This window comes from Leptonychotes weddellii, chromosome 1, assembly GCF_054177405.1.
Source record: "Leptonychotes weddellii isolate Sample4059 chromosome 1, ASM5417740v2, whole genome shotgun sequence".
In the NCBI taxonomy this organism is placed as follows: domain Eukaryota; kingdom Metazoa; phylum Chordata; class Mammalia; order Carnivora; family Phocidae; genus Leptonychotes; species Leptonychotes weddellii.
The window spans coordinates 94,407,472-94,435,464 of record NC_138369.1 but is presented as its reverse complement, the minus strand read 5'-3'; the positions used below and the strand labels follow the sequence as shown (position 1 = coordinate 94,435,464).

Genomic DNA, 27,993 nt, shown 5'->3' with positions numbered 1-27,993 from the left:
ATAAAAAGGGTATGTTCTAATATCACCTTCTGATGCATTTGTAATTATCATCATTTATTATATAGGGCTGTTAAATATAAAAAATTAATATTAAATAGCAATACTTTTGAAAGACGATCTTATTTTTTCTGCTTTAGGAAATTAAAATATGGAATCTAAAAAATCTACAAGGTCAATGTTGCATATTCATTCATTTATGCACACATTTATTCATTCAACAAGTATTTTTTGAGGGCCTACCATGTGTCAGGCACTGGTATAGATGGTAGAGAAAATAAAGACCCACAAGAAAATGTTCCTTTCCCTGGAGATTACATTCTATGTGGATTTGACAAAAATGCCATGCAGTTCCAGTCTCCAGAAGAAAACGGGCAGTTGCAAAGCTTTGCAAATGTTTCATTATGTGTTTGCACAAAACACTGTATTAATTTCCTAGGGCTGCTGTAACAAATTAGTGCAAACTTAAGATAGTTTAAAACAACAGAAATCTATTGTCCCGTATTTCTGGAAGACAGAAGTTCAAAGTCAAGGTGTCAGCAGGGCTATCCTTTCTTGGTTTACAATAGAATAACTCCAACTGCCGTCTCCTTCTTCACATGGCCATCTTCCATCTATGTGAGTCTGTATCCAAATTTCTGTTTTCTTAAAAGGATACCAGTCACTGGATTAGGGCCCACCCATATCCACTATGACCTCATATGAGTTTATGTTTGAAAAGACCCTATTTCCAAATAACATCATATTCATAAGGTACAGGTAGATACAAATTTTGGAGGGGACACACTAGTCAACCCAGTACAAAGATGAAGATAAATTAAATCAATAATAACGGGGGTTTTTTTTGTTTTATCTTCTCACAATTAATATTAATTTTCACTTAAGATTTAATGCCTTTTACTTTTAGTCTCATTTTGTAATTATTCTTCAACTTTTTGAATGGCTTTCAAATCTGTGGATTACATTGTAGTTTGTAACTCAAATTACATAATATTTTTTTTCTGAAGTGGGATTCTTTATTGGAACTTAATGTTTACATTGACAGATTGTTGGACTCAAATGTTTATAATAGTTTTTGCAGTAAAATTAGTGAGGAGAATCTGACTCATTACAGACCCTGGTCACTTTATTTTGTCTGCTTAGGAACAGGTGATCCTTTTCCTTTCTGATAATTTAAAATATTTATTTTTCTTGTCAAAAGTGCCATTTGCTACTCTTTAAAAAATTCGAACAGAAAATAAACTATACCCCAATTGGGACTCTTATTCTAAACAATCAAACTATAAGGGCAAAATTTTGAGACAGTACCCTGCACCTACCTTGTTTCCTCACTTCTAACCTAAAAATAGCACAAACCCAAAATGCACTGTTGATTCACAAACCCCAAATGCAGCACAAACTCCAAAGTGACTACCAAACTGAACTCTGAGGTATCATCATAGGCAACACACACTTAGTACCCTAGCCCACACGCTGGATGCCCTTCTAGTAATATTTTGCATTCTGCCTCCTTTATTACCTGATAAAACTTCCACAAGCAAAATCATCATCATCATTGAACAATTTAGATATATAAAACATAAACGTTGAAGTTCTCCTCCATCCACTTTCAGAGGAAATAATTGTTTGGAACGTAGCCTTTCAGATCTTTTCTGTGCCTAGAATATATATGTGTGCTGTGTGTCTATATATCTTTTATTCCTACACATGTATAATTTGTTGAGTCGTGTTCTGGGAGATCTTTTTCTACAAGAAAACTGGATCATACTTTACATATTGTTTTGTAACTTGCTATTATCACTCAAAGTGTATCGAAATTATTTTACCCAGGCAGAACTTATAGCTTTACTTCATTCTTTCAAGACAGTTTTCCAGTACATTTAGGTTATTTCTATTTGGGGACTTACAACACTGCTGAAATAAACAATAGTATGTGTTGATATTTGGTGGTGGAACTGACTCACAGAAATAGGATTGCTGGTAAGTATATGTAGTTTTATTTTATAATCAAATATAATCAAAATGTACTCTAAAGATGGTATCTATCATTTTATTTCTTCATTTCTCTCTCTCTCTCTTTTTTGTGGAGGGCAATCTGAGATGCTAAAAATGACCCACTGTTTTTACTTACATATTTTTTATTATTGGTGAAATTGAATATGTTTCCACGTGTTTATTCTCCACTTGTAGTTCTTCATTTATTTATATATTTATTTATGTATTTATTTAAAGATTTTATTTATTTATTTGGCAGAGAGAGAGAGCACAAGCAGGGGGAGTGGCAGGCAGAGGAAGAGGGAGAAGCAGGCTCCCCGATGAGCAGGGAGCCTGATGAGGGGCTGGATCCCAGGACCCTGGGATCATGACCAGAGCCGAAGGCAGATGCTTAACCAACTGAGCCACCCAGGCACCCCATGTAGTTCTCCCTCTAATTGCTTTGCCCACTTCCTTTTTTCTCCAGGGATGTTTATCTCATTGATTTGGAGAAACTCTCTATATTATAACTATTAAACTTTGCCCTATGTATTCTGCAAATATTTTCTCCTGGGATGCCATTTGTTTTTTACCTTTGCTTTCAGCATATATTTCTACATAGACATTTTCAATTTTTCTGCAATCAAATCTGTCCCTCTTTTAACATTTCTGATTTTCATTCCAGATTTGTAAAGGTCTTTTTCACACAGCATTTTAAAACCATTATTAAGACTCAAGAAATTATTTTTGCATATAACATGAAAAGGAATCTAATTTAATTTTGTAATGGAAAGCCATTTGATTCCTTTCTTATTTTGAAATGACATCTTTGTGATATACTATATTTTGTTTCTTGACTGCTTAATTTATTATGTCTTTCTATTAACAACCTGTATTAATTACTGTAGCTTCATATTATGTTTATAAATCTACCTTATTAGTCTGTTTCCAAAATTTCTTGGTTATACATAAGCATTTATTCTTATAGATAAATCTTAGGAGGAACTTTTCATGTTCTAAAGTAAAATTCCACTGGTATTCTATTAAGTTTATTAAAATTGTATTATATCAATAAAATAAAATAAAATTGCCAGGTTTACAATAGCATTTTTCCATGTGGAGACAGTTTCTTTTGTCTCCTATTTATTCAGGTTTCTTTTATTATAGTGTTTTTCTCATATTGTTCTTACATATCTCTATAATTTTGTACCTATTTTGAGTGGACCTTTTTAAAATATATTTTTTAATTGGTTACTGCTATTGATGTCTTAACATTTACCTACAATTTAGCAACCTTGCAAAACTCCCAAATTAGTCCTTTTTTAGAGTCCCTTCTTTAGAATTTCTAAGTAGACAACATTTTCACATGAAAATGATAATTTTATTTCTTCCTGCTCAATATTTCTTTTTTTTTTTTTTTAAGATTTTATTTATTTGACAGAGACACAGCGAGAGAGGGAACACAAGCAGGGGGAGTGGGAGAGGGAGAAGCAGGCTTCCCAGAGCAGGGAGCTTGATGTGGGGCTCGATCCCAGGACCCTGGGATCATGACCTGAGCTGAAGGCAGACGCTTAATGACTGAGCCACCCAGGTGCACCCTGCTCAATATTTCTTGACTATTGTCTAGCTAGGACCTCTAGAACAATGCTAAATAATAGCACTGATATCAAGCATTTCTTTTCATCTATAAAAATTGAATCTTGCCCAGGTCTCCTTTTCCCTCACTCTACCTAGGTTAAGTGCTTTTATTCCATATTCTTAAAATTCTCCAGCCTGGATCTATTGTAGCACGAGTCACATGGAAATGCAATTGTTTATGAGGTTGGTATTTGTGTATTCTATGAACTCAAGATATGACAGCCTCTTCATTCCATTGCTATAGACCTACCAGCTGACCCAGTCCTAATACATAATAGTGGTTCAGTTAGTCTGTTCTCTTGCTTCTCATCTCTCTCCATTTTAGTCTGCCCTCCATATCCTAAAAGAGGTGGAAATTCTGTTGATTTTACACAAATTGTTAGATATCTCCCTGAATCTCTATCCCTTTACTTCTCCCTTCATTCAAGCTCTCGTTTTCCCGCACCTGGAGGAATGTTTCTTTAACTTAAATAATAGGTCTCTCTGAAAGGAAAGAAAAAATCTATGAATCTTACTGTCAAATCAAATTTTTATGATTTTGCTTAAAGATATACAAACAATATTTGGTAAAACTCCTTACATTTATAGTTTCTTATACAAATCTAAAACCAAAACAAATTTATACATTAAATACTTTCATAACCAGTAACATTAAAATTGTTAAATTGGCTTAAAGTGACAGTACCATTTTGCTGAAATTAACATGTCAATTTTGAATAGTGCAAAGATGTACGCTCAGATCTGCTTCTATATAATCTGTTTCTGTGTTTTTACTTCTGTGACTGTCAAATGGAGACTATCCCTTTGAATAAGAATGTTACACAGTGTAATTTTTTTTAAAGATTTATTTATTTATTTGAGAGAGAGAGACAGCACAGACCCAGGTGCGTGCAAGAGGGGGGAGGAGCAGAGGGAGGAAATCTTTAAGCAGACATCCTGCTGAGCATGGAGCCCAACGTGGGACTCTAGGGCTTGATCTCACAACCCATGAGATCATGACCTGAGCCAAAACTGAGTCTGACATTTAACCGAATGAGCCACCCAGATGTCCCTCACAGTGTAATTTTGATAACTCAAGACTTTGTGTATTATTTCAGAATAACAGATTTCATACTTAGTTAAACTCTGGCACTATGCAATTCTCAAATGCCAATTTTAATGAGATGTCATTTGATAACTCAGTAAAGCTTGTTTGTACATTTAAGTAAAGTTAGCATGAGAGAGTTATTGAAATCTGCATTATGTGGATGTATAATATCAGATGCAAAAAATTCTTTATCACATTTTTTTAAGATTTTATTTATTTATTTGACAGAGAGAGACACAGCGAGAGAGGGAACACAAGCAGGGGGGCGTGGGAGAGGGAGAAGCAGGCTCCCCACCGAGTAGGGAGCCCGATGCGGGGCTCGATCCCAGTGTCCTGGGATCATGACCTGAGCCAAAGGCAGATGCTTAATGACTGAGCCACCCAGGTGCCCTATCACATTTGCTTTTATATTAGCTCCTCACCAGTGATGCGGGTTGGTACAGATAAAGACATGGTTATACTGTTGATGCTCTAGTGAAGGTTCTTTTAAGACAGACATGCCAATACTGCTGAGTACTGTCTGATAACTCAGTTTTCTCATCCATTTTTTCCTTTTTAAACTAGTATACTCCATCGGACTTTGTTTACACAGTATACTATGTCAAAGAGAAAATAATTTTTTAAGTACTGAGATGGGTTGTTTTTTCTTCTTGCAATAAAGTATAATGTAAGGAAGTCCAGCTTTTACATTACTAGTTCTCAGAATGAAGGAGGTTGTGTTTATAATTCACATTATTAAATGACAAATTTTCTGACTAAATATTGCAGTCCAATTTTATTTAAAAAAACAGAAATTTCTGTCTTTGATAAAATTTTTCTCAAGATGGGAAGTTTTTAATTTGGCTCTTCCACTCATGACTTACCACTCAGAAAGCAACGCTTTTAAAACTGTAAATCTTTTCTTAATTCTTAAGATCAATTTCAAATGCCACCCCTATATGAAATCTCTTTACCAAAAGTGGTCATTCCTGGACTCCATAGAGCTTGGTTCCTATCTCTACTAAAATAGTTGGAACTAAAATTTTATTTTCTTTCTTACATGCTTTTGTCACCCAATTATATCTGCGAGGTCTTTGAATGTAGACATAGTACACTTGTATACCCAATGCAAGTTCAGAATCTTGCACAAACAGTACTCACCCCTTATCCATGGGGGATATATTCCAAGACTCCCAATGGATGTCTGAAACTATTGTTAGTACCAAACCCAATACATACTATGTTTTTTCTATACAAACATACCTATGATAAAGTTTAATTTATAAATAAGGCACAGTAAGAGATGAACAGAAATAACTAATAATAAAATGGAACAATTATAACAGTATATAAAAGTTATGTGAATGTGTTCTGTCTCTCTCAAAACATCTTACTGTACTATATTCATTCCCTTCTTCTTGTGATGATAAAATGCCTACATGATGAGATGAAGTGAGGTGAAGGACATAAGCACTGTGATACAGTGTTAGGTTACTACTGACCTTCTAACCATAGGGCAGAAGGAGGATCCTGCTTTTAGACCAAAGTTGATTGCGGGTAAATGAAATTGTGAAAAGTGAAAATGTGGATAGCGAGGACTACTGTAATACTCAGCAAATGTTTAATGAATGGATAAATAAAAAATAAATGAAGGCCATTTCCCCTTTGCCAAAAAGTTGCTACCACTCAAACAATGCTTTGGTACAATAATGAACCTAAGTATTGTTCCTCTGTTTCTCCTGCTTCAGTCACACATGTGAAGTTGAAGTTTTTTGCTTCAGCAGAAGAGTAAACTGAATTTTATAGTGTAAGTTTTCAAAGTTTTCAGGCCTTTAGGGTAAAAGGCCCTAAAGTTAGGTTCCCAGGACCCTTTATGGATAAAGAGGATTCAAGACTTCTCTGTAGCGAATAACTAGAAAAGACTGGTAACATGTCTTACACATCCTAGACTATATTTTTCATTGTCCCTAAATTCAAAGAATTGGGCATGAAGGCACCTGAATGAATCTCATGATAAATCCTCCCTTAAAATTTTCTCTTAGTAGAAGAGAATCCAAATTGTAGTCCTAGGCTTCCTCCAGCCACACTTAGGTCCAGATACAAAATGCCCAAGGCAAATAGGGTGACCAGCTATCCTGGTTTTTCTGGAACTGAGAGGTTTCCTGAGATGCAAGAATTTCAGTGCTAAAGCTGGCATAGTTATAGGCAAACAGGAAGGTTGATCATCCTAAATTGGCAAAATACCATGAGCCCTCATGCCAATTCCCCTGTAAAGACACATTTAAGGCAATCCAGTTAGTAACTCAGCTTTTTAGGTAATCGGCACATGTATAAAAAGTGTCTGTTAACCACTTTCCTTCCCCTTCTTTTTCTGGACTACAATATTTCTTTAGTTAGGGATTGCAGACCTTATAATGCAACAGAATCACTTGGAGGGCTTGCTCAAATAGATTGCCCCAAAGTTTCTAATTCAGTAGGTCGAGGATAGGGCTCAAAAATCTGCATTTCTTACAAGTTATCAAATAATGCTGATGACACTAGTTTGGGGACTTAGCTTTGAGAGCATTGCTCCAGAAGTTTGGTATCTTCTGAGACTAACATGTAATCAAAAAAGAAAACAAGTCAACTGGAAGTATGAAAATATGAATCAGTAATATAAAATACAGGCTATAATAAGATTTAGTCTGTTTTCTTTCATTTCTTAAGCGCTTATCAGTGGTGAGTACAGATTTTAAAAAATCTTAACATACGAAGTTTTAAATAAAATATAAAAGGTTCTAACCTTCAAGAAAGTTTTTGCAGAGATGTGGGGGAGTTCTCTATTATTGGATTTACTTTAATGACTGTGATTTCTCCGTGGAAAAGTAAGCAGTGTAGCACCGTTCTGGCGACATTTGGTTCCTCTTCTGAATGCTCAAACCTCACAGCTGAAATATACTTTATACTTAATCTGAATCATAGTTTCACAATTCATTCTCTGTGACATACTAAACAGGAAAAAAAGTGCATTTTGATAACACAGTCTGCATTTCTTTCAACCTATGCAAACTTTTTAATGTAACAAAACTATAAAAGCAATTCCAGAGTATAAATATGCATTCGATTTTATGCCCATATTCTGCCTTTGGAAGCATCTACTGCTGCCCCCATCAGTACACAAACTTTGCCTTAAACTATGGGAATATGTCCTCTTTTTTCAAAAAAAGGTTCCTGATTGTCCTCATTTAGATGTTATATTTGACCTGGGAGAAACTGAGCTATAGTGCTTTGATGGCAGAATTTAAATCCCATTGATAAAGGTTTCTAGGGAAATGGGTCTGAAATAGAAGAAACTCTACCATATTGATGAGTAGAGTGAATTTCTAAATGTCCTAATTTCAGAAACTAGTTTTCAATAATAATAATTTTGTTTTCGTCCCCAGCGTTCTGGTGGTGCCCTTGCCATTCCCTTGTGTGCATTCCAGGGGACCGTGTCTCTCCAAGCACCGACGGGGAAAACCCTATCTCTTTCTACTTATGAGGTAAGTGCAGAAGGACAAAAAATAACCCCAGCCTCTAAGAAAATAGAAGTCTATCGATCCAAAAGCGTTGGCCATGAACCGAACTCAGAAGATTCTCCCTCTACATTTGTGGACACCAGTGTGAAAATACACTTGGAAGTTCTTGAAATTTGTGATAATGAAGAAGCCTTGGACACTGTGTCAATCATTAGCAACATCAGCCAGTCCTCTACACAGGTCAGATCTCCATCCCTACGCTACTCACGGAAAGAAAACAGATTTGTTTCTTGTGATTTAGGGGAAACAGCCTCATACTCTCTCTTTTTACCCACGAGTAATCCCGATGGTGATATCAACATCTCCATTCCGGACACTGTTGAAGCACACAGGCAGAACAGTAAAAGGCAGCATCAAGAAAAGGATGGCTACCAGGAGGAAATCCAGTTGTTAAACAAAGCTTATAGAAAAAGAGAGGAAGAAAGCAAGGGTAACTAGTGATCATTTGGTCTAATAAGGCAAGAATGGGTCTGCAAGTTCAAACTGCTAAACTAACAATTTGGTTCTGAGGCTATTTGATTTCCTTACTTGTTGGTTTACATAAGCATTACAGATTTAGTAGTTAACTGTTTTTAGGGCAAGCAGCTGGAACTAGCATAAACACTTAAGTGCTTTTGATGTATTACCTGTAGATCACACACTGTGGTAATTAAAAGATTCGTTTCTTATCTGATTCCTAAAGCTGTTTTCTAGATTAAATATCAGCCTCATTTACTAATGTTTTTGCCTGTTGGTCACCCTCATAAATTCAATGAATATTTTGTTCACATCTCATGTTTCAACACATAACGCTGGCCTTTATCGTAAGGGGAAGAAGATATTTTGGGAATGGAAGAAATGTAGAAAAACTGTGAGTTGTATTTAAAGAGACTTGCCTACATGTGCCTAGCAAGACAAGCTTATCACGGTTACTGCTTTAGCTTTACATCCATGTCTAGGAAATATATTTTCATGTAAAATGGCAAACTAGCTAGCTTCTGACTTTGAAACATGCATGCCCATAGTCTGTAAATAGTTGTTTCCTTCATTTCTGTAAAGTACAAATTGCTTACTAAATGTTCTTCTTCCTTTCTCTCTTAAATGTAAGTATTCTCCTTTCATCTTTTCATTATGTCAAGACTTCCCTTGAAACAAAATATTGTGTTACAAGTGAATTAGTAATCCATAACTCAAACATTATTGGAAATGTTTTAAATGTACACATTATCATTTCTAGAATTGTTTTATTTGAATGGAAATTGGGGAAAAGCACTTCCAAATTAAGTTCTGTGAGGTATGTTCAATTAGATAACAAAGTTTTGGGTAAAGCAGAGGAAAATCCACTAAGTAAAAAAATAAAAGTATGTTTCTAAAGCTGCAGATTTGGCAAACTTTTTTTCTTTTTTTTTTTAAGATTTTATTTATTTACTTGACAGAGAGAGAGAGAGAGAGTAGGAACACAAGCAGAGGGAGGGAGAGAGGGAGAAGCAGGCTTCCTGCCGAGCAGGGAGCCCGATGCGGGACTTGATCCCAGGACCCTAGGATCATGACCTGAGCCAAAGGCAGATGCTTAATGACTGAGCCACCCAGGTGCCCCTTGGCAAACTTTCTTAGGCATTCTTGAAGTATAGAAAATTTTAGTAAAAATATTGTTCTAATTTTAGGTGCTTATTAGTTTTTTTCTCATAGGTATGTATAGCTCAAGCAAATTCAATATATTTTATTAAATGAGTGTAAGGTATACATTTCAACACTAATTTTAAAATGTGTTACATTGCAAAAATGCAGGAATCACCTTGTCAGAGTATCAGTAATGTATATTTCAAAAATTATAAAGTGATTTTACTTCAAAATGCTTTATTCTGATCTTTCTTTAAACATACATTAAATGTATTACTTAAATGTTTATTTTCCAAAGTTATTGAGTTGACATTTTACGTGGTATTTGACTTTGTGCACCACCACACCTCACTCACATATCTTATTTACTATTTACAGACTGAGTGAATTATCTTTTTAAATGATTTATTTTGGTTTCTATTTTATTATACTGAATCAGAATTCTAAATTACTTGATATGGGCTTTCAGATTGTTTCATCTTCAGTTTTTTTTTTTTGCCATCAAGAACTCATTTTCAAAGTAATTATCTCAATGGACTTTATCTCTCATTTAATCTCTCAATATCTCCTCTTCTAAGCTTGGGAAACAAAGGTAATGCCATTAGTAAAGTTTGTAAAGCAGGCCTCAAATAATACATAACATATAAATTCAAATTCAAATATGTTATCATTATAAATATATTTTATTTAAAAAGACTTTTTATATATCCCTAAAATTGAGGTCTATTTTATTTCTTTAAAAGATTATTTATTAATTTTAGAAAGAGAGAGAGAGTGGGGGGACGGGTAGAGGGAGAGAGAGAATCCTGAAGGAGACTCCCTACTGAGCGCAGAGCCCAATACTCTGCTGTAAACTGGGCTCAATCCCAAGACCCTAAGATCATGACCTGAGCTGAAATCAAGAGCCAGCTCCTTAACAGACTGAGCCACCCAGGTGCCCCAAAATGGAAGGCTATTTTAACATAATGACAAATGGCCTGATCAATCAAATACTATAAATTAATGGCATTGAATGCCTGTTATAAAAGCAAAAGTTGAATATTCTAATAATGCTTTGTAAAAGGTAAGCTTTGATATATTAAATTTACATGTATAATTTTATGAAAGAGAAAGGTGATTTTGTTGCTTTAAAGTATAATCTTTGACTGCAAGGAAATTAGAAACAGAAACATAATAAAACTAAAGAAAATAATAGAGATTTCAATAGAAATAAATCCTTTATAACTGGCACAGCTCTTTAATGCATAGGAGAAGATGATGTAAATCAAGATTTAGAGAGCACAAGAACTGGACTGGAAGACAGTAATACTCCTTTTTCCCTCTCATGTACTATTTTCTTTTCACTGGACTTGGGCCTATGCTGGGAGAACTGGAAAAATAAAAAAACAAAACAAAACAAAAAAACTAGGATACTTCCACTTAGTTTCTCTTGGCTATTGAATCAACTATACACTGGATACACTTAAAAGTTCTGCTGTATTAGGGACGCCTGGGTGGCTCAGTCGGTTAAGCATCTGCCTTCGGCTCAGGTCAGGGTCCTGGGATCGAGCCCCGCGTTGTTGTTGTGTCGTCGTTGTCAGCCAAGCCAATTGCAGTTGAAGCTATAAGAAAAATCTATAGGGGCTATGACTAAGCATGAATGGCTCCTCCCAATCCTCGTTTAGAAAGAGTAAGGGTAAGTAAGCGACATCAGTATAAAGTGTATTTACTCTTTAAATGGATTATGATTATAAAAATGTGTTTCTGGTATAGGAAATACCCTTATAGAAATCTTGTGCTATATTTAAATAGCTTACCCTGTTATATTTTATTAGTAGTAAGTACTATATTTCATATAGTTGATTTCTCTATAAACTGATGAATCTGAAGACAAAAATTACTTATTATCTAATAAAAATATCACCATCTGGTGGTGACTCCTACAAACTGAAAAGACATAATATCTATGACTCCCAGTTAATATAAACACATGTATAATCCCAAAGAGTTGTGACTGAAAGAGGTAACCATTTTGAAGACCATAGCATTATTCAGAATATAATAAAAATCATTTGGTTATACATTACTTGGAAGCTTTTCTCAATATGGTTCTTTAGTATTGGATTTCATTAGATTTTCTCTTAGTTTCTTATTCTATTCAGCTACTTTCATTAATTTATTCATTATAACATTTAATGAATGCCTACTATATGCTAGAAATTATTCTAGGTACTTAGGATTATGACTGTGAACAAAATCAAAACACATACACACACATAAATGAGTTTGAGCAAACTGCAAATTTAGAGAACACAGTCTTCCCTCACTTCTGACACCAACTGCAAGTTTAGGATATCTCCCAAACCACTATCAGTTTTCATAATTCCCTAGAAGGACCCACAGGACTTACAGAAAGCTGTATTGTCACAGTTATAGTGCATTACAGGTAAAGGATATAGATTAAAATCAGCCAAGAGGAGAAGCACATACAACAGAATTCAGACAAGGTCTAAATGTGGAGCCTCTGTTGTCTGCTCCCCATGGAGTCATGGACAGCATTACTTTCCCAGACATCAATGTAAGACAACATACAAGGAGTATTGCCAAGAAGGAAAGCTCATTTGAATCTTGGTGTTCATAGTCTTTGTTGAGACTCCATCATGGTAAAAGTACGGGTAAGCAAGGTTCACTGCTCACATGACTGATATCCAGCTCCTGAAGAAGTCAAGTTGATAAGGAATGACACAAAGCCCCTACCCTAAATCACACTGTTACTATTTGGCTGATCTACGGCCCCAGACTCTTATAAAGCGACATGTTTTGGGGGCTTAGAGGCAACCTCCCCCAAAGGGGAGAGACCTCTTTTTGGATGGGGTTAAAGTCCACAATATACATTTACATACCATACATGTATACGTGTATATATCTCAGGTAATACTAAATAAATTGACAGAAAGTAGGTACCAGAGGTAATAAAAATGATAAGAAAAAAATGAAAATAATGGGACAATGATGGAAGGAGTGCTTTTTCAAACTTTAGTTAGGAAAGGCTTCACTGATAAGGTAATATTTCATCAGTCAAATACAGTGATAAAACATACTATGTATCTAGGGAAATCATAGTTCCGGCAAAGGGAACATCAAGTTCCCAGAAGTGGGAGTATGCCTTTTGTATTTTGTGAAACCATCCATTAGGTCAATGTAAATGCAGATGAGTGAGAAAGAGAAAAAGTGATTAGAAATAAAGACAGATAAGGGCAGGGATACAGATCATTAGTGCCTTGCAGGCCAGGTAGGACTTTGAATCTTATTCTAAATGAGGTGGGAAGTGATTGGAAGGTTCTGAACAAAGGAATGACACGTTTGAATACAAAATCCACTGTCTGTTGTCATCAAGGGGAAAAGACTACGCAAGTACAAATATAGTTACAGAAGAAACAGGAGGCGATTTTAGTAGTCTGAGTTAGAGATGATATTTGCTAGGATTAGGGTGATAGCAGTGGAGATGGTGATATATTATATCTGACTCAATAAATAGGAAGGATTTCCTTGGTAACTAATTAAATTACATACTTCCTAATTGTTTTTCTATGGAGCCTGTAACTTGAGGAAAAAAATTACCTCTGGCATCTATTTTCTGTTAATACCTTGGAAAATCCCAATGTTTCTAATGTCTTCCATATATCACAGAGGCTAGAAGCCTGAAAACTATATTTTCCGGTCTCTCTTGCCAGCAAGTTCCAGGTGTAGCATCTGCCAGAGAGAGGCATTTGTGCAAGATTTGGAAGACAGAGTTGAAGAAAAGCAGCAGCAGTTAAATGAATGTTTCCTACCAGTTGAGACTTTCTCCTCCAAGATATGGTTCAGGGGTCTAGGCTCTTTCTATTCGGCAGTTCCACCTTTTCATTTTTTATGATCATTACCCTCACCTGTATTAAGCTGGCAGGAGGAGAAAGGGCATGGAGGATCCTGCAAGGACTGCTCCAGGCATGGCCTGGAAGAACAGCGCCTCAGCCACTGCAGCTTCTGCTACATTGGAGACATCTCAGTATACAGCCATCCCTAACTTCAAAAGAGATTGTGAAATATATCTATCTGTGCACATGAAGAAGACACCTAAATTTGGTGAACAGCTAGCTAGCCAGTCTCTGCCACATGCTATGATCCCAACTAGACAATCATATACCATACTATAATAGAACGCAAATAGTGCACCCTCCCTGGTGTCATGAGATACAGAGATACTGCATACCATAATCCAAGAATGGTACATCTTCCCAAGTTTGAGTTATTTGGCCTTGACTCTAGACCAGACTATACTGCTCCAAACCTAGGTCAGTTTGTTTATATGATCTCTTCTCCAGTTACAATACAAAGAAAATCATATTTGTATGTCTTTCCTACAGTGTTGGGATCTCAACTTCAAAATGCATGAAGAACACATGCACAAACACTCACATATACAAAAACACATGTTCTTCTCAAGAATAAGCAGGAACTTGCTGGCATTGGGCAGTCAAAATCCCAATACAAAATGACCACAATGACAATCTTTTGCAATATTATGCAGAAAAATTTAGATTCCTGGGTTCATATCATCCTGAAGCACTTTATTACAGAGGAAAATCTTTACCTTCATAATAGCATAGTCTCACTGAGTAATTTTTCCAGAAAAAAAAAATATATCTCTGAAGCAAATTTTAGTTTCCACCACTTGGCGGGAATACAATTCCCAGAAGCTTTAAAATGTGAGGGTCAAAAAAATTAGGATTTGGACAAATCCATGGTCACCTGGTTACAGTAGTAAAGATACATAACTACTTGCTTAATAGAAGCCTTAAGATGTTGTATTTTCATTATTTAGAAGAAAATCCATTGATCAAAAATTTTTTTCTCAGTACTCACTCATAATATTTTTTTCCTAAATTCCCAGATTGTCTGCTTACATTAGACAGAGAAAAATCCAATTATGAGATTATGTAGTTTTCAAGGGAAACTATGTTATGCAAGACAAGAAGATCTTTAACATGGATCCTAGAATCCATTTTTTTCTTTTTTTTTTTCTTTTCATGAGAAACAGATGGAATTAGCAGACAGTGACAATAATTCATAGTTAGGATGACAAAATGTCTGGTTTGCCTGGGATAGTCCCAATTTACAATTGTTTTTCTGGCATAACAATTAATAGCATCTGCTTTAACTTAGAGAATTAGTTAAATAATTAATTAAAAATTAAGTTAATAGAGAATTAAAAAAATTCTCTTTCAGTATTTTGAGTGAAATAAGAAAATTATGATTGGATATCATCAAGATCTATCCTGAAAGAAGGTACTAAAAGGAGGACAAGTATGTCATGGCTTCAGAAACTTAGCTTAAAGGTGAGGACACCCCCACTCCTACTGCTAACTGTAAAATACCCTAAATCACAAAGAAAGCAGTGCCTCTGGAGCTACTGAATGTTTGGACAATTAAATTCAAAGAGGAGGCTGAAAACAGATAATATGTGCATTTGATAGAGAATAAAGGGACAGAAAATTCTCTGATTGATCTCTGCCTCTTATTGAAATATTTACAGTTCACTGCAACTAAAAGCATCAAAATATGCTCTGGATACTGGTTATGTTAACTTTTCTCCTGCAAATTTCTCTACTCTTCTCCATCCTACTCTCTGCACCAAGCACCAACCATGTAAACAGGCAGAAGCAAATGCTCTCTGCTTCCCACTGGGTTTGGCCAATGCGGACTTCCAGCAAGAGATCAGAGACAAAGAAGAAAATGAGGTCAGGATATTTATTCCTCTTTCCCTGAAAAATCACCTTGGACTGGATCTTACCCTTTTTCAGCAGTCACTGCTTCTTACAGAAAGCTGACTCTGTGCCATTTTCTTTCAGGATGCTGGTACTCATTCCATTTCTTCATTCACCTTGGGCCTAGAAATAGTAACATCTCTGTTGCTACTAACTCCAGCTTAATGAAATCATTTACAGTCCCTTTAAAAGATCTTTTGTACTTGTATACATACTTTAACATGTATATATACAAATGTTCTCTGAATACTTTAAGATTGCTATCTATTTTCTATAGAGACTCTAACTGACATATCCACAATCTATAACCTTTCAAGTGTGTAACTATCTTGGCTATACAGTGGAAAGAGCATTGGGCTAGGAATCAGAAGGCTTAGTTTCAACCTCTGATTCTGATTCTGACTCTACCACTGTTTGACCTACACTTACACTCTCTAGCGCTCAGTTATTCTTGAGTGGATGTTAAAAGATTAGGGATGAGGAGAGCCCAGGCAGATAAGATTATCTGTAAAAACTTTTAGTCATACTATTATTTATAAAATTTTAAAATACTAAAAAAAGGTTAAGGATCTGCAACTTCTCTGTGTTATATGAAAACCCTACTATGATGAAGATATGATTCTCTTCTTCGTTTAAGAAGAATACCCTTGATGGATCTAGGTAGAACACAGGTTTAATGTTCTTAGAAGATCAAGATACCTCAGTGTTTATCAATTTTAGAATGAAGACCAGGACAAAATCCTGACTTGTCTAAAAGATTCCGTAAAGTCAGAGAAGCAAGGAAACTGGTGATAGGAGCTGACAAAATTGGCATAAAGGAGGACAGATCAATTTGAGATAATGACAAATCTCCCAGAATTCCAGGGGAATGCAGGGATTCAATAATTAATTTTTTCTCTTTAGCACAAACACTGGATATACTAAAAACTATAACCAGAGATTTAAAAAAAAATTCAAAATATGGTGTGCTCTCAAAGCTGTAAGCAGGAAATGTGTTGAAAGCTGAGATGAAGGAGGGAGGTCAAAATTTAAACACATCTTTTCTTCCTTTCCACCACCCACCCATATTCTCTTACAATAGTAAGACTTCCTTCTTTTTTTACTTCCTATGTATCAGGGATTTTCATTCCTTCATATCATCTTTCTTAAGGCAGACTTCACACTCTCCCCTCTCTGGAGTTATAATTGTGAAATGTCTACTGGGGAACATGACTTATAGGGGAGACGACTGAAAATATGTTGATTTAGTATTTCAAAAGTGTCTCTGATAAATAGATAAATGAGGTTTCAGTGACTGAAAATGGAAGCTTTTAAAGCAAGGAGGAATCAATAATGCTGCAGACGCTTAGTTTTTTCTAATTTTCATACAACTACATTATTTCTCATGAAATATATCAGTGACAGTGGGATCCTTGCCTTGGGGAGGTCTCATTCTTTTTAGTCCTTCCATCCCTTGACTTTCTTACCCTAACTGTAATAAAATAGAGAAAAAAATATGCCTCTTCATAGTACCTGACACATAATAAGCACTCAATAAATATCAGTATTTATTACAGTATTATCATTCTTTTTTCCTACTTCTAGTTGTCATATGGATAGCGGCAGATGTGTCTGTGATATAACCTGATAAATCTGTAAAACTGTCAAAACTATCACATGGTTTGAAAAGGATAGCACTTATAGCTGATTGTATATTCTGAAGATGGACTCAATATCTCCCATCCCACATACTCCTCTTATAATTTGCCCTCCCATAGTGTGGTGAGGCCTAACTGCCCTTACCTAGGTAGACATCTATTACCATCTCAACTAGTAACTAGTTGCTATGTGACTTCTGAGGCTAGGTACTAAAAATGTCAGGTACTTCCACCTTGTTCTGTGACAATTGCTCTTGGAACCAGGCTGCCATACTGTGAGGAGGCTAAAACTAGGCCACACAGAGAAACTAAATGGAGAGGCTATACGTAAGTGTTCCAGCCCACAGCCAGCTACAGTTCCAGGCAAAATCCAGGGTCGATGGCCACCTCTCTCAATGAAGAGGTCTCCAAATGATTCCAGCCCCCAGCTATTAAGTCTTCCCATTAAGAGAGGGGGAAGAAAGAGAGAAAAAAGCCTAATAGAAGAATTTCATAGTTACCTGAAATAAGGAAAATTAGCTAGCAATTTTAAGATGTTTCCACTATTGTTGCCTAGCAAGAAGGGAATTTAGACATTAGATCAGTAATAAATAATGATGATGATAATGATGAAACCTTACATTTTCTTGGTCCACCTGAGTTGTATTTTAAGTAAATTTATAATTTTACTATAACCATTATAGTCAGGAAATGTTCTCCACAAATTCTCTTTCAATGTAACTAAAATTTTCCCAATTTGAGTTCCAAAATTTTATGTGACAAGATACTCTATTGAGCTATTTAATAATTCTCCTGTGTTTTTCTTGATTTGAAAAGAGCCATTTTCTCCATGTCCCCTACCCTACCCCAAAACAGCCAGATCCCTATATATCTAGGATTACTCTTATCAGCATGCCTTCTCCCCACGACCAAGAAGAGGTAAGAGTCCATTAAGGATTCCATTTTCCAAGAGGAACACTAAAAAAAATTCCCACTCAGACCCTCAGGAACATGAGATGCATGAAAAATTATGTTAGAGTTGTTGCACAGGGTTGGGGTAAAGAAAATGGAGAAGAAGAAATTCCTTAACACTGGGAAAACTGTGGTCATTTCCCGTAGTGGTGTGGTCTTTGTAGCTCACCCTTGCTGCATTTCAGAAGTGGCCAGATTGGGACGCCCATGCCTGTGGGCCTAGATACCAAACGCTGTGGGTTTGAAAGCAATGGTTTTGCACTCTGTGCCCAGCCCATGATCAGTGGAGAGCACATGTAAGAAAGACATCTTTTTAGCCTGCCCAGAGCACAGGACAAAGCAGAGAATCAGCAAGAGTAACAATGGCAATTATAATGGGCCAGTCACTCCTTTTGTCTTCTGGCATTAGGTAACCTAAGAATTCTTGCTGATTTCAAGCAAAGCAGGAAAACAAAACAAAACCCAAAGTACCAATTGATACTTTTCTTCCCACTAATATCTTTGTGGTCTTTCCTTAAAAATCTTCCTTTTGCACAGATTTTTACTACAGTGACATTTGTTCTAAAGTGTCTGCCTAAAGCAATAGCCTCAAGCAATATCATATTACTTCATACTAAAGAAGTCAGGAAGAATTTGTAATTTTATTGTTTAGTTATTGATAACTAAGATTCTGCTTAGAATTAACAAACATGAGGTGAAGAGAAATAACAGAATTTATCAGGAAATAGAGATAGCACTACCTCTCTCTGGGGTTGTCATAAGGATTATGCGAAATATGGAATATCGTATTACTTTTCTATTGCTGCCATAACAAATTATCAGAAACTCAGAGTCTTAATTTTAACACAAATGTAGTACCCTACAATTCTGTAACATAGATGCTACAGATGCAGTCCTCACTAGGCTAAAATCTAGGGGTAGGTAGGGTGTGTTCCTTTCTGGAAGCTCTAAGGGGAAATCCATTTCCTTGTCCAGCAGTAGATGTTGCCTGCACTCCATAACTTGAGACCCCCTTCCTCCATCTTCAAAGCCAGTAGCAGTTGCCTGAGTCCTCAAATCACATCATGATGAAATTCTCTTCTGCCTCTTTCTTCCACTTTGAAGGACGCTTTTAATTATATAGAGCTCATCCAAATAATCTAGGAAAATCTCCCCATTTTTAAGGTCAGCTGATTAACAACCTTAATTTCCCTTGGCCATGTAATTTAACATATTCACAGTTCTAGGGACTAGGATGTGGACATCTATGGGGGTCATTATTCTGCTGACCACAAATGTGAACTGCCTAGCCCAATACTTAGCAAATGTTAGGCAACAAATAAATGCTAGTTTTCTTCCCCACTTACTCTCTATTAGTCTTATTACTCTATTAGTATGTTCAGGCTGCCTTAATAAAACACCACAGGTTTCAGTGGTATTAAACCACTTTATTGGTTTAATAAACACTATTTATAAATAAATAAGTGCCATATATTTATGGTATTATTCTGACTTAAACAACAGAAATTTATTTCTCACAGTTCTGGAGGCTGAAGTCCAAGATCAAAGTGCTGGCAGATTTGGTTCCTGGTGAAAGCACCCTTCCTGGCTTGTGGACAGCTTCTTTGTCCACACATGGCCTTTCCTCTGAGGAAAGAGAGAATGAGCTCTCTGGTATCTTTTCTTAAAAGGACACTAATCCTATAAGATTAGAGCCCCAACTTCATGACCTCATTTATTTGTTTCCTTAGAGGCCCCATCTCCAAATGCAGCTACCCTGGGGGTTAGGTCTTCAACATATAAATTTTGAGGAGACCCATTCAGTTCATAAACTCTCTCACCTAACAATCCACACTATTTCCTTCGAATTTTGCCCTGACCATCCCCAATATGCCTACCCAATCTTACCTACTGAATAATTCACATACTTGTCATAGCAGGTATGCCCAATGAATTCCAATACATTTCTTGGAACTATTCATTCCTATAGTCTTAATCATATTTGCCAAGGACTACCAAAATATATCTCAGTCTGCTCTCTCTGTGTTTTTAACTGATGTAACCAACCACTTTCTAGACATCTCAATTTGTATGTTTTATGGGCTCCTCAAACTCCACTGTATTATTTAAATGCATTAACTCAACCCTTCCCTCAGTCAAAAAAAAAAAAATTCTCCTCATCCTGTGTTCTTCATCTCAGGATACGGTATCTCTTTATTTGGTAGTTATTCAAATCTTAAACTCAAGAGTTATCTGACCCTTTCCTCTAATTGTCCACAACCAGTGAATCATCAAATCTGACATTCGTCCTTTCCATATTCCATCTTGCCTCCCCTAAACCATAGCCTTTTAACTAGCCTCTCCATATCCACTCTTGCCTCCTCCATTCCTTTCTTTTCAAAGCAGCCAAAAATAATCACTCTCCTACTTAAAGTTTACTGTTGCTCTCTATGTGGCATATAAGGTCCTCCATGATTAGGCTCCTTTCTACCTCTTTGGTCTTCTCTAACAGTCTTTAAGTTTAAGGGTAGACTTCTCTCACTCTCCAATATATATATTTTAAAGATTTTATTTATTTATTTGAGAGAGAGAGCAAGAATGAGAGAAAGAACATGAGCAGGGGGAGGCAGAGGGAGAGGGAGAAGCAGACTCCCCACTGAGCAGGGAGCCCGACATGGGACTCGATCCCAGGATCCTGAGATCATGACCTGAGCCAAAGGCAGATGCTTAACCAACTAAGCCACCCAGGCACCCCTCACTCTCCAACATTTTATCATCTCTCTTCACACATACTGTTCCCTCCACCTGTAACAATCTCTCGACTCCCCATTAGTCTGGCTAGTCTACTTATCTCAAAAGTCACTGCTTAACCTCTCATTCTTTAAAAAGCACTTACCTGACTCTAAAATTAAATTATTTTGCTGTAACATTTAATGGCTGTTGGGAAAGAAAATCTTTTCCTCTACTCTCTTAGGTTTATCCTGGGGGCCTAAAAATTAAAACAACAAAAGACAGATTAGCAAGAGAAGAGACAGATTTAGTCACATACATGTGGGACTTCATATAAAAATGTGATTCAGGGAGAAGGTTAGAACTTGGGGCTTATATACTATCTTAATAGGGGAAGGGGAGGAGGAAAAACAGACTCACGGGAAAACGATTTCTAGGAAGGAAAAATGGGCTCTTATGAGAATAGATGGAATATATAATAGTCTTGTGACAATTCCTGCTTAAGTGTGATACTGATTTCTAGTCTCCAGTGATAAGAGTCAATTTTGTCAGTTTCTCTCCCAGGGGAAGGGATTTATGACAACTGAGTTCTTTTGAATTCTTTTGGGAGGCTCTGCTTTTAGGCAGTTAAAATATTTCAGGAACTTAAATGCCTCTGCTCAAAATAACTTTTATGCCAGAGGTGTAGTCTGGACCCCTTCAGAGCATGCAACATTTTCCTTTCTTAACTCATTGCACAGCCATTTCTTTTGCCTTTCCAAGACTGTAAGCAAATGAAAGCTGATGCCACACTAGTCTTGTTCAGTACCCCAGTACCTTTAAATCAGTTAAAATATGTAAATGAACCAGATGTCCTCTGGTGAACATCCAGGCCTGTGTGGCCCAGTCACTTGACTTATTCAAAAGCAGCTGTGCTAGACACTAAGTGGCCTGGTTAATCAACAATAAATGGCTTCATATGAACATATGAATCTTCAATTGACTTATTTAAATTGCCTAAGAGCATTTTTTAATTTTTGGCAGCCATGCTCCTTGTTACGATGTTGGATAAAGGCAATAAATAATGACAATCCTTTAAGAGAGGCAGGGACAGTTTTATACTTATTTGAAACAGGTGTCAAGCTGATTTAAGATGTAGCTACTAAAAAAAAGAATGATGAACTCATTTCTTTCGAGACTTTTAGGAGAAAATGCCTCCATCCACAGGTTCTTTTATTGTGTCAATAGATGTCTATTCTCCAGGGTCTAATTGGAAGCAAACTTCGGATCTAACTACGGGTAATAAGAAAGTAAAAACCAAAACCCATTTCCTCACATGTTGGGTGTAGGTAAAGGAAACCTGCGAGGCTTTGCTCACTTTCCGTCCACAGGTACAAAGGTAGACAACAGGGCACATCAAAGAGGACTTCACCTGAGCCACCTTCCTGACCACCGAGGTCGTCCGCCCGTGACGTAACCGGAAGCAGCTGCTGTGACGCCCAAACGGCCCTCCCTCTCGCGCTGGGCGCCGGAAGCAAAACGGAAGGAGACGTGCACCCGCTTCCGGGCCCGGGCGCCATTTCTAGCGATTGCAGGTTCTCACGAGTTGTAGTCCGCTGGGACAATGAGCTATGATTACCCTCAGAACTGGGGCCGGGATGGCGGGCCCCGCAGCTCCGGCGGGGGCTACGGAGGAAGCTATGGGGGGGGCCATGGAGGAGGCCATGGAGGGAACCGAGGCTCCGGAGGCGGCGGCGGTGGCGGAGGAGGTGGTCGAGGCGGCCGCGGCCGACATCCCGGGCACCTGAAAGGCCGCGAAATCGGCTTGTGGTATGCGAAGAAACAGGGACAGAAGAACAAGGAAGCGGAGAGGCAGGAGGTAAATCTGAGACTCGATAGCGGGGAGGGATGAGACAGGACATTTTTCCAACTCTTCCGCCGCCCCTAACCTTTTCGTTGCTTTTTTTTCTTAACTGGTGCATATGCTGTGTGAAGTGTGCAAAGGTATTCTGCTAAAATTTCCGGTAGCGGATATTTTGTCGTTTTTCGTTAGCCATGCTCATCTGACCCGAAGCAGTTAGGATTTATGCAAGCTGAATGTATATTTTGCTTTAAGGACATGAGAACTGTGAACAAAACAGATGTTACGTTCAGGTCCTATCCGAAATTAACTTTATTGGGGTGTCAGTGTCAGAGTATCCCTGGCTACCCTTTCTATTAGAAAAATTCTTGGCCTGAAGAGCTAGAAAACAGCGGCCTTCTTCATAACAGGTTCGCGCAGAATAAAAGCTGTCAAGCACTATTTTGAATGTAGGTCGTTCGGAAGAATAGTCTAGCTTTCATTTTTAGTATTAAAATAACCAGAGACCCAGGGTTTTTGTTTTGTTTTGTTTTTATGTTGGGCTGGGGAGAGTTCTGTTGATTAGTAGCTCCTCTTTGAGAATGAAACTTAGGATCCTAGAAATAGAAGAAATTTCAAAAGATGATTTGATTTAGGCTCTTCAGGTTGGTGATTGCCCGTTTGATTTGAATCTTGGAGATCTGTAGTAAGGGAAACATTAAAGTTCCCTTGGCGGGAACTTTAATGTTTTTAATATATATATATTTTTTTTAAACAGAATTTTTCTTACTATAAGTCTGAGACATCTTTTTAGTAACTTCTTTAAAAGCACCCTTCATATGAGATACAGAATGTAATTAAATCCTCATTTAGGCTTCTGTTTCCAAATAATTTTTATTTCTTTATTTTTCTTTTATTCATGTCATTTTCATCAAAGTGTTTTTTGGCCATTATCCATTTATCTTCACACCTTACCACATTCTTCTATTTTAATATATATATATTATATATATATATATTTGTCAGCCCAAAATTAACTTGTTCATTGAGCAAACTTTTTTCTTAAATGAAGGGTAGCTTATCTAAGTCATCTTAAAATTGGAAGAATAATAGGCTGATTGCTATAAAAGGATGTACACAGTAACTAGAAAGTTATTATTCATTAAATTTTATTTAGCCTCTGTTTCCTACAAGGTGTTATGCATGTTGCCATGGGGATCTGAAGAAATATGATGTTGGGAAATATGATAATGGTTGGGAAAATAAGACGTAAACAGATGGAAAGTTTAATCAGAAAAAATTGTTCGTTATTATTTCCATCTGAAGCTAGTTGTGTGATGGATCATTGTAAATGGAACTCTGGATTTCTACCCCCTCCCCAAACTTTATTTTAGTAAATGTTACTACCATTTACTCACTTGCAAGGCCCAAACTGGATTTATCTTTGATATTTCTTTCATTTCAGCACATCTGTCTGCTCTGCCTTCTTAATATATCCCAAATCCAACCACTTGTCTCCACAGCAGTTATCCCACAGATCAAGCCACCATTTTGTTCAGTGTTCTTGGCCTCTTAACAAATCTTCTAGCTTCCACTCCTGCTTTCCACTGAGTCTATCCTTTGTAGAACCATTCATGGTGCTTTCAAAAGCAAAAATTAGATCATCTCATTCTCTAGCTCACATTTGGGATTGGAAGCCAGATCACCTCTGTCTGAGTTGAATACATTTCAGTTGCATCCTAACGTGTTTTACAGGAAATCTTGGTAATATAGCTTCAGTATACCAGGTTTCCTTCTGTGTACTGAGCCCATGTCCCCAATATGATGTAATTATAGCTTTTGTAAATATACTTCTATTTTTGTTTTGTATTACAGGTCTCATACCATTCTCTCTGAAATTCATCTCCATTTTCTCAATCTAAATATGACCATTTTTCAGTGATTGGTTTATCCTACCTTTTTTTTTTTTTTTTTGGACCACCTTCAGCCATATGTGATTGCTTCCCAGTCAATTTCCTTGGCTTTCAATTACTTTTTAAGTAATTCCTGTGTTTACCAAGTTATTGTATTCTAACAACGTGCTCTTTTTCTTTCAACTTCCTTTTTTTTTTAATTGAGCATCTGAAACATTTGAGACATTACCTTAAGCACTGTGTTAATAGAATATAATCACTGCCTTACAGAAATGGTGGTGTTAGGGGCTGTTAGAGGGATAGAATACAGTGTTAAAGTATTATAATGAGAATATGGGCTATCACCTAACTCAAACTAAGAAGATTCTAGGTTTTCCAGAAGAAGTAACCCTTAAGCTGAAAGTTGAAAGATAGCAAAGTGTGTGTGTGTGTGTGTGTGTGTGTTTGCAATTGGGGGATTTGGAGAGGGATTTTCAGGCAGAGGCAGCAGCATGTGCCACAATTTAGAGGTTAAGAAGAATGTGTTCAAGGAACTGAAAGAATAGGGCATAGTGTGTTTAGTGTGGTGAGATGAAGGTAGAGCGGTGGCTTTCAAACTTGTTGACCACTTCCCACAGAAAGGAATATATGTTAATTTGCACCTGGTACACACATATGTATAACTGAACAAAAAATGTCATAAAATAATATTTAATTATCTGTATATTGCTCTGGGTGTTTTGTTTTTGCTCTTTTTTTTTTTTTTTAATTAATACTGGTCATGATCCTTTATAAGCAGCAATTTGAAAAGCCTAGGACTAGAAAAATAAGCAGGGCCTTGAAATTCATTGACTCTTCTGTAAGAACTTCTATAAGTCATTAAATCATTTGAAGCAAAAAAATGAAATGATTGAATTTGTGTTTAAATTCATTGTGGCAGGAGTATAGAGAATGAATTGAAAAGAGGCAGTCCTGGGACAGGGACCAGTTAAGTAGCCTTTGCAGTAATTAAAGTGAGAAATGATAGCTTGAATTAGGACATTGGGAGTGGAGATGGAGGAAAGTGACAGATTAAAGTGATTTAGGAGATAGATTCAGAAGTGCTTTTATCTGGAGGCAAGGGGAAAGCAAGTATTAATAAATGACATGTTTATGATTATGTAAGGAACAGGCTTGATGGAGGAAGATGATGGACTTAGCTTAAGGACAGAGTTTGATTTTGTTACAGGGCATAAAAGTGAGGGTTTCGGGGTGCCGCCTGGGTGGCTCAGTTGGTTAAGTGTCTGATTCTTGATTTTGGCTCAGGTCATGAGCTCAGAGTCTGCTTGAGATTTTCTCTCTCTCTCTGCTCCCCCCCCATGTGTGTGCATGCTTTCTCTCTCTAAAATAAATAAAATCTATGAAAAAAAGTGCAAGGATTTCAGGGAGGTAGAAGGCCATGTGGATCTGATGCCTAGAGAAGTCTAGACTGGCAGTTTATAGTTCTGTGGATTGTAGGAAATGACCAGAGAAGATGAGGAGTGGGTGCAAGCCTAAATTCTGTAGACCATTGTTTTCTTTTTCTTTTTCTTTTTCTTTTTTTAACTAAAAGGATGGTTTTTAATGGGAACCAGAGGTATGGTTACAATTACATAGTCCGACCCGTGGGTCATCAGGAGTTGGAAGGTTACAAAATAATGAGGGTAACACTGGGTACAAGAAGAAAAGCTATTGCAGAACCTCAGGAGCCAAGCTAATATGACCTCAGACCATTGTTTTCAAACTTAAATGTGCCTAGGAATCAACTGGTACCTTGTTAAAATGTGGGACTGGAGTGGAGCCAGAGATTCTGTTTTCCTTACAGACTCCCAGATGGTGTCAGTGTTGCTAGCTTGTGGATCACTAGGGTTGTTCAGTGTATAAAAGGAAAATTTAAGGGATGGAGTAAGAGAAGATCCTTAGGTTCTTACCTAGGAAGGAGCAGCCAGAGAAGAGGAAAAACGAAATGGGTGTTGTTTTGGAATCCAGGAGCAGTGTTTAAGGGAGCAAAGAGTATACAAAGAAGGGAAAGTAGTCAATAGTAGTGAATGTTACAGAGAGGTCAAGTAAGGTAAGAGCTCAGAATGTCTATTGGATTTAGCAACAGGGTCATTGGTAACCTTGATGAGAGCCCTTTCTGTGGAGCGGTGGAGGTAAAAGCCAGATGGCATTGGGTTGGCTAGCGAAGGAGAGAGGAAGTGGAGTACTTTCAAGCAGTTTTACTGTGAAGAGGAGGAATAAAGGACAGTAGCTGATTGGGTTGGGAGAATTCAAAAGAGGATTTTTTGCTTAAAAGTAAAGAGATTGAGGGAGCCTGGGTGGCTCAGTCGTTAAGCATCTGCCTTCAGCTCAGGTCATGATCCCAGGGTCCTGGGATCGAGCCCCGCATCTGGCTCCCTGCTCGGTGGGAAGCCTGCTTCTCTCACTCCCACTCCCCCTGCTTATGTTCCCTTTCTCGCTGTCTCTCTCTCTGTCAAATAAATAAAAATATTTTCTTAAAAAAAAAAAAGTAAAGAGATTTGACTATATTCTTGTTCATGTACTGGTGGTAAGGAGTCAGTGGAGAAGAAACATATCGGGTAGACTAAATTATGCTGCAGTAGTAAACAGCCCCCAAATCCTAATGGATTATAAAAACAAAGGTTGGTCTTTCTACTCACATTACTGACCCATTGCTTGCGAGTTAGGTTTAGAGTCCTCCTGGCTCACAGAGCTCCACCCATCTGGAAAACAGCAGGTTTTGGTAGCAGTGGGAGGGAATATGGTAAATTGCCCTGATTCTTGAGACTCCCATTTACATTTCTCTGGCCAGTAAGCCACATGTCCATGCTTAACTCATGGGTGGAAAAATGCAGTTCTACCATATACTTGGAAAGAGGCAAACCAGAATATTGATCACCAGGCTAATGACTACCAGAGAGAGATTTAGGAAAGGAAGGTAAATCTCAATAGAAGGATTAGCCCTGAGGAGGTGAAAGGTAACCTTAAGCAGGAAAATGGACTCCACTTCCCTTATAACAGGAAGGAAGAGAGCAAAAAGATTCTGATACTGGTGGGTTTAGGTTTGGTGGCAGGCAATTGAGGACTTTCTTTGGTTTTTGTTTTCTTTGTGAAATACTGTGTGTGAAATGTTGAGGGTGAACTGAAAGGTGATATTGGTTTAAAATAATTGCAGATAACTAGAAGCTGATAAACATAGACAGTTTGCTGGAAATCATAGAGGGTCTCCTTTGCCAGAGATTTATGACTCAAAGCAGCAAGAATATTTAAGATGTCCAAAAAAGGGAAAAACAAAATAAATTAAATACCATGATAAAATAGACATGAACCACAAAACGTGACTGAGATTC

At 37.1% G+C, this 27,993-nt stretch overlaps 3 protein-coding genes across 4 annotated transcripts in view; 2 read left to right on the top strand and 1 right to left on the bottom strand.

Moving 5' to 3' along the window:
* Positions 1–9,679, top strand: part of GPR149 (G protein-coupled receptor 149) — a 61,607-nt gene extending 51,928 nt beyond the window's left edge. The window contains exon 4 of the mRNA XM_081828168.1: positions 8,098–9,679. Within this exon, the coding sequence (XP_081684294.1) occupies positions 8,098–8,670 (573 nt within the window). The 3' untranslated portion in view covers positions 8,671–9,679. The remainder of the gene's footprint in view (positions 1–8,097) is intronic.
* Positions 1–22,350, bottom strand: part of LOC115943817 (uncharacterized) — a 113,600-nt gene extending 91,250 nt beyond the window's left edge. The window contains exons 1-3 of the mRNA XM_081828154.1: positions 22,230–22,350; positions 21,081–21,173; positions 19,724–19,831 (exon numbers count right to left, since the gene is read on the bottom strand). Coding sequence (XP_081684280.1) covers positions 19,724–19,821 — 98 coding nt within the window. The 5' untranslated portion in view covers positions 19,822–19,831; positions 21,081–21,173; positions 22,230–22,350. The remainder of the gene's footprint in view (positions 1–19,723; positions 19,832–21,080; positions 21,174–22,229) is intronic.
* A 103-nt stretch (positions 22,351–22,453) lies between these two features.
* Positions 22,454–27,993, top strand: part of DHX36 (DEAH-box helicase 36) — a 50,987-nt gene continuing 45,447 nt past the window's right edge. Inside the window, exon 1 of one of the 2 annotated variants that reach the window (XM_081828109.1) lies at positions 22,454–22,772. In XM_081828109.1, coding sequence (XP_081684235.1) covers positions 22,518–22,772 — 255 coding nt within the window. In that variant the 5' untranslated portion in view covers positions 22,454–22,517. The remainder of the gene's footprint in view (positions 22,773–27,993) is intronic. The other variant, XM_006741860.3, reaches the window with a different exon arrangement.